This window comes from Mytilus galloprovincialis, chromosome 3 (assembly GCF_965363235.1).
Source record: "Mytilus galloprovincialis chromosome 3, xbMytGall1.hap1.1, whole genome shotgun sequence".
In the NCBI taxonomy this organism is placed as follows: domain Eukaryota; kingdom Metazoa; phylum Mollusca; class Bivalvia; order Mytilida; family Mytilidae; genus Mytilus; species Mytilus galloprovincialis.
In genome coordinates, this window is record NC_134840.1 from 7,427,913 (window position 1) to 7,439,440 (window position 11,528).

Sequence of the window (11,528 nt, forward strand, 5' to 3'; positions counted from 1 at the left end):
ACTTTAACCCCGCATTGGTCATTCTCAAAATGTTTGATTGTACTTGAGTATAGCATATAATAATAAAAACACAGTTATTAACTTCTATCTCCAGAAAAAGGGGAAGTAAATCTAAGTTGCTTGCCTATTAATAATATAAAAAAAACTTCAATAACACAGTTATCAAATGGGAAATACATTATTATAAGATTCACACAACGAGATATATGGTTTATTCTATAATTTGAATTCTCTAGTCACACTTTCTATTTTGAACTTTTGAGTAGTTCTGATTTATATGTACCCTAGCTCTCGTACTTCTATCACGTACCACGTATGCGATCAAACTCATTTGTAGTTAACGGGCACGCCATACTGTTGTACACCGAATAATGCATTGCCTTAATGGCTAATTCAACCGATGACCACGGACACTGCTGTTCAGGTGAAATATCAAATCCGTCTGTTCGTCAAACTCTTGATGAATTAGAATTTGAAAGAGGAATTTGGTCTTCTGCTTTAAATGGAGAGGTTGAAAAAATCCAACAACATCTTACGAAGGGAGTTAACCCAAATTCTGCTGATACCTCTGGATACACTGCTTTGGTAAGTTTTTATATTTATAGTTAGTTCAAGTATAATAACGATATTTAATTCTGTAGAATTATATAGACTATCCACACAAATATTCGTCTGTACAGTATGAAAATTATGATTATATATAGATAATATTATATATCATGTAAAAGTAAAAGTAGTGTGCGCTTAAATAACAAATAGGTGTAGATCTACCTCAGAAGTTCTTAAAATTTCTTTAACTGAAATAATTGGCAACGGAAACGTATCGTTGTGAATACAGTAGAATGGAAACATGGCAATACTGGCTGATTCGTATTAATTCGGACAATGCAGTCTTCAATGTATTAAAATGTATACATAAATCTGTATAGATCTATAAGAACAACTCCAAAATTTGCAATGTACTGTTTATCAAAAAAGTTATTGTCTACCGCTTCAGACCACGTTTCCAAATCTTGATAAATTTCCGACCGTCTTTTCACTGCCGGACGATTTATACAGGCAATTATTTGTATATCTGATATGTATTTGTAGCACTATGGGCATACATATACTCTTATTTATTTTACTCTTGGACTGTGACAGGATATCGCTTATTTATATTAAGAACTTTTTTTTTAATTCAAATGTTAGCTTAATTACACATTAAACCTCAATACATGCAAATTAATTCCGCTTTACCTTTTCATTTGTAAACGTCATAAAGATTAATTTCCGTAAATTTTAAATTAAACGAAACATATGATTTAATCTAATACATTCTTGCATTTATCTTAATTTTATCTTACCCCTATACTTTTCAAGGAATATGATTTGTTAAAACAAACCGCGTGCAGACCATGTACATTTTTTTTTCATACTGGCGGGCTTTTATTTCAATACATGGTTAGATGTAATACCACCAAATCATGGTACGTCACATCCGGTTGTATACGAAAGTAGGTAGAAAAAAATATTCCCTTGAATTTGACAGTTGCATTTTATTGCAGTAAACCCATTTCTGTGTCATAAACATATGTCTTGGGTATTTCAAAACACCATTATTTTTATTTGGGATTTCTATAGAAAATTTTGTAATCTTGAGGTTACATGGTGACTTAACCTTGTACACAGATAAAATAAGGGGAGAAATTTGATTGGTTAACTTCCAATGATGGTTATTTTCTTATATGCAATGAAATGTTATGTGAATTTTTTTCTATAAAACTGGACAGGATAAAACTTTACTCATGCTAAGTATTTCTTTATTTGAAACAAAGATAAATTCTGCACATTTTTTTGAAAAGTGCAAATTTAACAAAGACTATATTGTAGTGCTGTTGGATGTCTCTTTGTAAGACCAATACGGCGTTAAGGTAAAATCTGAAAGGTTTCACTGACAGACGAAAAAATTGATAAACATTGACATAAATTCATAACACACATTAAAAGCTAGTCCGAGATTACTCTGACGTCCAACGGGTGTTTTGCCAGACAAGCTGGGGCCGTGGGCCGTCAGAGCTCGTCCCATATCAAAAAGTGGATATTTGCCCACCCAAAATAGATGCGCTGCTTCGTCGTTTCTGGTGCCGACTGACGGCCTTGGAATTATATAAATCGGGTATCAATCTGTTCATTTTTCATTTATCTCTTCATTTATGTAAGTTTCACTTACCTGCCAACCTTTATTTTCTCATTATTATAGACAGTTTTCACAGTGACCCATCGATTTCGGCATTTTGACTTTCACTTTCAAATGGACGTCAAGTTACGAGAGAGTTCGTGGTCTCGAAACTCAAAATATGCAAATATTTATATTTTTTCACCTCCTTTATAGGAGATCGATGGTTAACATTTAGTAGCAAACCATGATTTTTCACCTCCTTTACAGGAGATCGGTATGAAGCATTTAGTTCCGACCACGTTACAATCGGAAGCTCTCGGACATTTAGATAACTTGCATCGTAAATGAACGAGGTGTTACATTATGGTCATTTGCATAAATCATTACTGTTTTCTCGTGGTCATGTGATAATCTTTGAAAATGAAAGGCAAAATGCCGAAATCGATGGGTCACTGTGAAAACTGTCTAATGATGAGAAAATAAAGGTTGGCAGGTAGGTGAAACTTACATAAATGAAGAGATAAATGAAAAATGAACAGATTGATGCCCGATTTATATAATTCCAAGGCCGTCAGTCGGCACCAGAAGCGACGAAGCAGCGCATCTATTTTGGGTGGGCAACTATCCACTTTTTGATATGGGACGAGCTCTGACGTCCCACGGCCCCAGCTTGTCTGGCAAAACAGCCGTTGGACGTCAGAGTAATCTCGGACTAATTAAAAGCTTACAAGTTGTTATTGTTGGCATTTGTTTTTGTAAAGACCAATGTAACGTTATATTGTAACGGTTATTGGGTTCGGGTTTGAATACTAGTTTTTATGTTATTCGTTCTATTAATAAGTTTGAGTACAACAGACGTCTTTTTGTCACAGCCAAGCTTTTGTTGATATCTGCTTTTTGTGGTGCCAAATAGGACCCACGTTACTAAAGAAGTGCTTTAGGCACCACACTGGTGTCAGAAGTAGTGATTAATGTGTTATTTTTCGACTGAGAAGTTTGGAAATTCATCGGTCAGTTTCTAGTTCGGAAAACCACGCGAGTCGACGATTGGGCAACACAGAAGCGGATCCCCGTCAATCACATCCCAAACATAATTATTCCGGTGAGATTTTATGATTTTTATACTATAACTACTAAAAATTGATTAAATATTAAAAAATGTTTAGCTGACGAAACTTTGCATCTGAAAATAAAAATACTTCCAGTTACTCCGACCATTTTTTCACCAAATTTCCGGACATACACTTTTATCTTTCAAGTAATTAGTAGCCACGAATGACGATCGGGAAACGGAATTTGATACAATCATCCAGACGGACTTCACGGAAAAGTCAGAGAAGATTCCCAACTAAATGGTGATCAGTTAGGCATAAAAATGCTTAACGTGTTAGAAAGAATGGGTGACGACATGGAAACCTTGGCTGACACCATGACTAATATGTTAAGGAAACCGGATGAAATGTCTGCAATACAATGCAACTACTCCACCAACAAAGTAGAACTATAGAAGATTTAAATAATACCTTTTTACAGAACCGGGAGACAATAAAATCGGATCTTAGGAGCACAAGAACCAGCACTTCCGGTTACACAAATGACGATTTTCTAGGAAATTATCCATGCTCAAAGTATGGATTATATGATGTCAATGATGAACACCTAAATCCTAATTTATATGAAGACAAACCAGTTGACAGTTTCCAGATTGGTCAAGGGAACAGTCCCAGACCATATTCATTAAATCAAGATAGAAAGTCGACATCCGATTTACAGCTCGGTCGTGGGAACAGTCCCAGTCCCAGACCACCCCACCCAAACAAGAAAGTAAACCGACATCCGATTTACAGCTCGGTCGTGGGAACAGTCCCCGACCACATCCTTTCAATCAAGATAGTAAGCTGACAACAGATTCACAGATCGGTCTTGGGAACAGTCCTATACCAATTTTATTCAGTTTAAATGATAAACAAACAGGATATTAGCAGTTCGGCCAGGGAAACAGTCCCAGGCCATCGTCGCAGAATTTAGATGATGACGGGAGTGTGCAGTCTGGTCGCGGGAACAGTCCCAGGCCAACTGTAAGTTCACATACACCGTTGTCGTCAACACCAAGGGACACAACAGCATATCCCCCTTTTAGACCGTTATTAAGTACTATACAAAGATGGGAGTCTAGATCGATCAACTCCTATGAGCACAAACATTATACAGGAGTCGATCAGAAACATACAACTTTCGTTTACTAGTGAGAATGCAGCAATACACAGTAGTAACAATACACAGATAAGATAGAAAGTATCAAAGAATGACGATACCCATCAAAAACTACCAACATTTGACGGAAAGGATGATTATGAAGGGTTTATTATTCCATTCAACAGGGCAGCTAGGAGAAACGAATGGACAGAAGAGGAAAAGTTAGATAGGTACATTGAATGCCTGCGAGAACAGGTGAGTAAGTTTATGACTGCAATTCCTCGACAGGAAAGAGATAGTTTTGAATCCCTGTCGTGTCACATGGAAAACAGGTTCAACCGAAAAGAGCCCCAATGCACGGCACGAAAATAACTATCTGATATTAGACAACACAATGAAAAGAATAAAGAGCTTTCTGAAGAAGTAAGGCGATTAGTTTCTAGAGCACACCCAACAAGTAGTATCGAGTTACAAGAGGAACTAGCAGCGGAACACTTTTTGAAGGGCCATAAGAATCATAAAATAGCATATGAAGCTTTAAATTGCCAACCTAAGACTGTATTCTCAGCACTAGATATTGTTGTACAACTACAACACAATTATCATGCTACGTTGGGTAAGGATGTTGATTATGATACAAAACAAAGGACCAGACGCGTTACGTGGAAAGATGAAGAGGGAAAACAGTAATGGCCAATATGAAGGGATGGAAAGCGTTAGGCTGTTGGTAAATTCATTTCGGAAACCAGATAAGAGATCTTTTAGAAAAGGTCATACTGAATGATTCAAAACCAGCTACCTTGACAGCACAGTCAACGGGATGTTATTTTTGTGGCGATAAAAGCCATTTCAAACGTGATTGTCCAAAGAGATCACGATCCCCCAGCCCTATAGGAAGACAAGGTACTGGTGCAGATTGTGAAAGGAGATCTGTTTATCAAATTGGCAGAGGAAAATATTTACTCATCCCTATTCTAGTCAATGGCAATAAGGTAGATGCTACAGTTGATACAGGAGCAGTTGTAACAGTACTTTCAAGATCATTTGCAAATTTTATTGGTTTGAGCAGTACTACCGGGGTAAAAGCTTGCTTATTGAATGCGGAAAATGGGAAAGATATGGAGGCTGACATGAATGTTGTTGCAAAGCTTCAACTGGGTAAAACGGAGATAATTTGGCAAGTATGTATTGCCCCCATAAAAGATGATATTTTAATTGGAATAGACTTACTGAAAGAAGTAGATGGCGTCATAATGGCCAGACAAGGTGATCTGCTGATAACAAATGAGCTTAACCAGGACGGTATCGGAAAGAAAATGATTGTCAAGTACCAAGAGTGACGGTTCAAATAAAAACCACTTTGAAGCCCATGGCCGAGACAGATGTATTGGGAGGAGTTGAAATTCCAAAAGAAAGTGTTGTTGATGTTTTGGACCAAGCTTCCTTACAAAACGGTAACAATACTGGATCAGTTTTAGTGGAAACTTGCCTACAAGAAATTCTTGAATATGAAGTATCAGATTTGGCTGAGGTAAGCGTGAATCATTCAAATGTCCCACCTGGGCCGATAACACAGGATCCAGACTCTGGTGGGAAAGTGAATGAGAATAATACGCAATCACAGGCATTAGTTGCCGTAATTTCAGATAGTATGATGCGGCTACCGACGATAAATTTGATAGTTCAAAGAAAGAGAATTCACTATTGGAGGATAATATCATAGGTTCATTTGATCAGACTATACAAAGTTTGTATTCGGGCATCAACGTGACAGAAAATACCATGAATTCAACTATACACGATGATGGATCAGAACAGAAGGTGGTTATATCACGTGATTCGGGGACACTGAGTCCAGCCTCAAGTGGTAGTAAGACAAATGTGAACGTAACCAAGATGACAGAGTCTCTCAATGATGCCTTAAATCCAAAGATTCCAACTAAGACGGATAACAGTTCAGATTCTAGTGAGTCGAGGACACAGGCTCCAGGCTCACATAGGAATCATCAAATGACGAAAGAAGAGCAACCAACTAAAATCAGTAGATATTGACGCAAAATATACGAACCGTTGCGTTTCAAAGATGGACAATAAACATTTGTGCAAAAATAAGAAATATTCTTATTGAGAACTGTCTTTTCAAAAAGAAAAGGGGGAATAGTGTAACGGTTATTGGGTTCGGGATTAAATACTAGTTTTTATGTTGTTCGTTCTTTCTATCAATAAACTTTGAGTACTGCAGACGTCTTTTTGTCACAGCCAAGCTTTTTGTTGATATCTGCAATTTGTGGTGCCAAATAGATCCCACGTTACTAAAGACGTGCTTTAGGCATCACAATATTAAAGACTTGATCATTTTGACAGGCCACTAGTCTAAATACCACATGTTAAGATAGTCGATGTAAGGCAGATCTTATATCAAATAATTGACCACTTTGACAGGCCACTAGTCAAAATACCACATGTTAACATAGTCGGTAAATATTCTTAAACAATATAATTCAATAAACATGAATATTATGACTACCATGTTACACTTTAGAAAGAACTTATCATTTCAGCATTATGCCAGCAGAAACGGCCACCTCCGTGCATGCAAGGTTCTTCTAGATAATGGAGCAGATCCGAACATATGTACGAAGTCTGGGTTGTCAAGTGCCCTTCATAGATCAGCGATGAAAGGCCATGGTGCTATAGTACAGCTTTTGATATCATACAGAGCTGACTGTTCAGCCCGTGATGCAGATGGAAAAACACCACTTCACAAGGTTAACAATAAATTGTTTTATCCATAAAATATTGACAGCTAGACAAATTTTTCATTTACTGACGGCTAGATGTTTTGTTTTTTTTCGTATAATCATTTTATTATACTCATCCAAACCTGGTCTTCGATTTAAAATATTTCCTAAAATATCAAACAGAAATGATGACGTCAGATACGATTACCCAATTCTTACTTATTCTACTTATTGAATATAAGAAGATGTGGTATGAGTGCCAATTAGACTACTCTCCATCCAAGTCACAATTTATAAAAGTAAACTATTATAGGTCAAAGTACGGCTGTCTTCAACACATAGCCTTGGCTCACACAGAAGCGCAAGCTATAAAGGACCCTAAAAATGAATAATGTAAAACCATTCAAACATGAAAACCAACAGTATAATCTATCAAAAAAACCTCGAGAAACACTTATCAACCACATCAACAAACGAAAACCACCAAATATCAGGTTCCTGACTTAGGACAGGTATAAACAAATGCAGCGGGTTTAAATGCTAAATAGATACCAACCGTCATACTTACCTGAAACAATAGTATAACGTCACAACACAGAAAGACATACTAAACTATGAATATACAGGCAGACAGGTTACTAGTATTCAATTATTCCACTGACGGCAAGAAATGTTTGCATATATACTAATTTTGCAAAACGTTTCCAAAAATACCCAAATTAATGATTATGTCCGACTGAATAATGATGAACGAAATAATTTAGACTTTAAAATAAATATAGAGGTCCAGGAATTTGAAGGAGCTGAATTATTATATCGTCGAATGTAAAGTTAAGAATTTTGCCCCCCCCCCCCCCCCCCAAAAAAAAAACCACCAGTTGAGCGACGAAGACTTGATTTATATTTATGATTATTCGTTTCGTGTCAACCCTTTTACAATACAAAATTTAAAGATAACAATTCTTTTAATTAAGAAACGAAGACTACCAGCTGTTGAAAAACGTTTCCAACCAAAATTATCTCCCATTTTCACATTTTCAATATGACAGTTCTATATGAATAAGTACCCGGAATACATATTATCATACCTTTAGAAAACTAACGGCTATATCTTAACTTTAATAGACACATTGTACCAAATGTGTGTACTTTCATGATCATTCCAGGTTTTTATAGGTCTTGTTTATTGCAATATTGAAGTGTTTATATTATTTCTGATAGATACATTTTACCAGAATGCGTGTGCTTTTTATATGGAAACAGTTATGACTCTACATTGTCTCTGATAGAAATATTATAAACCAAATATGTTTACTTTTTATATGTAAAATTTAAGGGTGTCTGTTTTCTGTTATAGAAATATTTTACTAAATATGTGTATGGGAATTATTATGATTTATTATGAAAGTAGTCATTCATCAAGTATAAATGTGTTTATTTCTAAACAAATCGAAAAAAAAATTTTTGTAGTCCCTTAATCAGATTCTTGCCTATATCTGGAAACCATATATAAATCTGGTATTATTTTTCTTTTCAGGCAGCTGAAAATGGTTTTGAGGACGTTTGTTCGACACTAATCAAGGCAAATCAAACGTGCAAGATTGTTTTGGATAACAAAAACAAAACCCCAATGGACTATGTTACTACCGACAACACACAGCTATTAAAACTGTTCTCCTCGTGAAATAGATCATGTGTTGATAGAATCTTACAATTACGTTGGTAGGATTTAAGGATCTGTGATATTCTCATGTTGCATACAGGGGCGGATCCAGGATTTCCAGTTAGGGGGGGCGCAAAGTTTTATTTTCGCCGAGCGGAGCGAGGCGAAAAATTTTTGGAGGTTTTTTTTAGGTAAAACTATTGAAATATTCTTCTAAAGGGGTGAAATGTAGATATCTCGAACTATTGTGTGGTAAAATTAGCGAGAAATTAAAGTTTCAAGCTGAAACCGCCTTAATCCACACCTGACAACAATCTACAGATAGACGGGCGGACAGACGGACGCAAAGTGAGACGAGACAGATCACAATTGCTCACCTGACCAATATAATTTTCAAACGAAAATTTCTACTTTTACCAGCGATTTTTAATTGTCCTTTCATACTATCTGTTTTTTACTTTTATGATTTTCGGAGGTCGTGCCAGACTTCACTGTGTTCGCCACAAACAACTAAAACCAGAATGAGAATCATTTACGCAGTTATATTTATTTTCTTGGGATCCCAAGCATACACGGTACAGAATTCGGCTAAATATTTAGGTTGCAAGTGAGAAATAAATATAGAAACAGAGAAACAAATTAATAAACTAACCTTTCGCTTGAAACAGTATTTCTATCTTTCATTACGCCGGGATATTATAAAAGAATCACCGGTAAAAGAATCTCACTGTTTTCTTGACCGTGTCATGATGAAATTGTGAAAGTGAGTAAGGGATGTTTTGGAACTTCGATTATCAAACAAATTGATTATAAAAACCGCAAATACAATGTAACATTTGTTTTTACTTTAACTGCTAAAAACCTATTATATTTGTCATCAAACGCAGCTCCGCGTTTGACACCTTCCTTTGAAGTTATTTATAGAACTTTAATAAAGCGTAGGTCAGTTGATTAGTAATAACGTTGATTCTGTTAAACCGGCTGTTTTATATACTTTGAATGTTAAAAAAGATTGAATGGTCTCTTCTGATACTTAAATATATTGAAGTCAACCCATGCTTTGCAAATTTTAGGGGGGGCGCACGCCCGCCACGCCCCCGCCTAAATCCGCCCCTGGCATAGGCGCATATTTATAGAATGGATGAGACTCATATGATCATGGTAGAGTTAAAAACAGAATTTACATCGTCGAAGGATCAATGAATACGAACGCTTTCAGTATTTACCTGCCTCTTCGAATTGTGAAATTTGCTTTGCAAGATGACATACATGACACATGGTAATTCTTCTGGCAATCAAAATCCCTAATAATCACCTGTAAACTATATAACTTTAGTTTCTTATTAAAATTTGCTTTGCCACATAACATACATGACACATAGGTTACTCTTCTATCAAACAAATCTCTTGTTAGTCGCATGTAAACTACATTATTGGTGAAATAGTTCGGTAAACCTCTATGGGAAACTGCATAGGTTGAATTGTGTAACTTTAAGACATTTTTCAAATTGAAGTGTATCAAACGTAAATTGTATAGATGATTTCCAGTTTAAGCTTTTTATGAATATTTCATCTGACCTCAGATAGTGTGATCAAAGTTTATATCAGGTATATCAATAAAGAAGAATACATATTTCTATTGTTTTTTTATCATGTGTGATATAATGCAAAAAGTAAAATTACAAAAATACTGAACTCCAATGAAAATTCAAAACGAAAAGGCCTTCATCATATGGCAAAATCAAAAGCTCAAACACATCAAACGAAAGTAAAACAACGTGTCATATTCATGACGTGGTGCATGCATTTTCTTATGCAGAAAGTTTGGATTAACCCTTGTATTGTAGCTATCTAAACCTCTCACGTTTATGACAGTCACATACAATGATCGTATTAAAGTCGTTATCAACAATCAGAGAAAAAGATGACCTTGTTCAATGATAAGATACACAAAGCCCTTCATTGAAAAATTAAAACTGTATAACACTTACCCAACCAAAAAGCTGGGTGTGATCAAACCCTGTTTGAAAGCTGTATTATAAGTCCTATTAAAACTCTGTACACTATAATTTTTGACTAGGTAATTGTCAACTGTCCTTTTGTCCTATTGTGATTTATATACCTACCATAGCTTACCAACTATGTGTTCTAATGAAGTAATTAAGAATCTCTTAATGTTATAAACGCATATTTAATATAAATTATCTCGAATGTAAACCAGATCATGTAAGCAACAGTTCATTGCTGGAATGTATAAAGTTTATTTTTTTATTTGTAACAATGCAAGTTATTTTACAAAATCTCTGCAAAATCACCTAATATTTAAAATATCTGATTTAACACATTCACTGTAACATAAACAGACGTATAAAAGGAAAGTGGTATTGTTCATGGATTTAATATTAATGATACATCAAGTTATTTTGAAGTGTTGATTAAAAAAATGTGATAGTGTCCTGAATAGCTTCCTCTGTCGATTGATCAGACAACATCGAAATTGAACGTGGCAAATTATGAACATTTCTAAAAGAATCAATACTAAGCCTAGGGGGATTTGTGCTTCTCGCACTCAATATGCTGATTCTTCTTCCAGAGGAACTGGCATATGAACTTAGAGATGCAACACTTAGTCTGTCAGTTTTGCCATTTGATCTTGTAGACGATTGAGAAGCCGCTTTGTATAGGGTACCACAACTAGTCGCACTGATAATGCTTGAGTGATTTACTTCATATCTATCGTCATTCGAATGATCTGATTGAAGGAATT

General features: G+C 35.5%; 1 protein-coding gene across 1 annotated transcript; it reads left to right on the forward strand.

Moving 5' to 3' along the window:
- Positions 1-344: 344 nt before the first annotated feature.
- On the forward strand, positions 345-10,394 carry LOC143067080 (cyclin-dependent kinase 4 inhibitor B-like). The gene is made up of 3 exons (XM_076240107.1): positions 345-585; positions 6,919-7,125; positions 8,636-10,394. The coding sequence occupies exons 1-3, from the start codon at positions 385-387 to the stop codon at positions 8,780-8,782; spliced, it is 555 nt and encodes a 184-aa protein (XP_076096222.1). The 5' UTR covers positions 345-384; the 3' UTR covers positions 8,783-10,394.
- Positions 10,395-11,528: the final 1,134 nt, after the last annotated feature.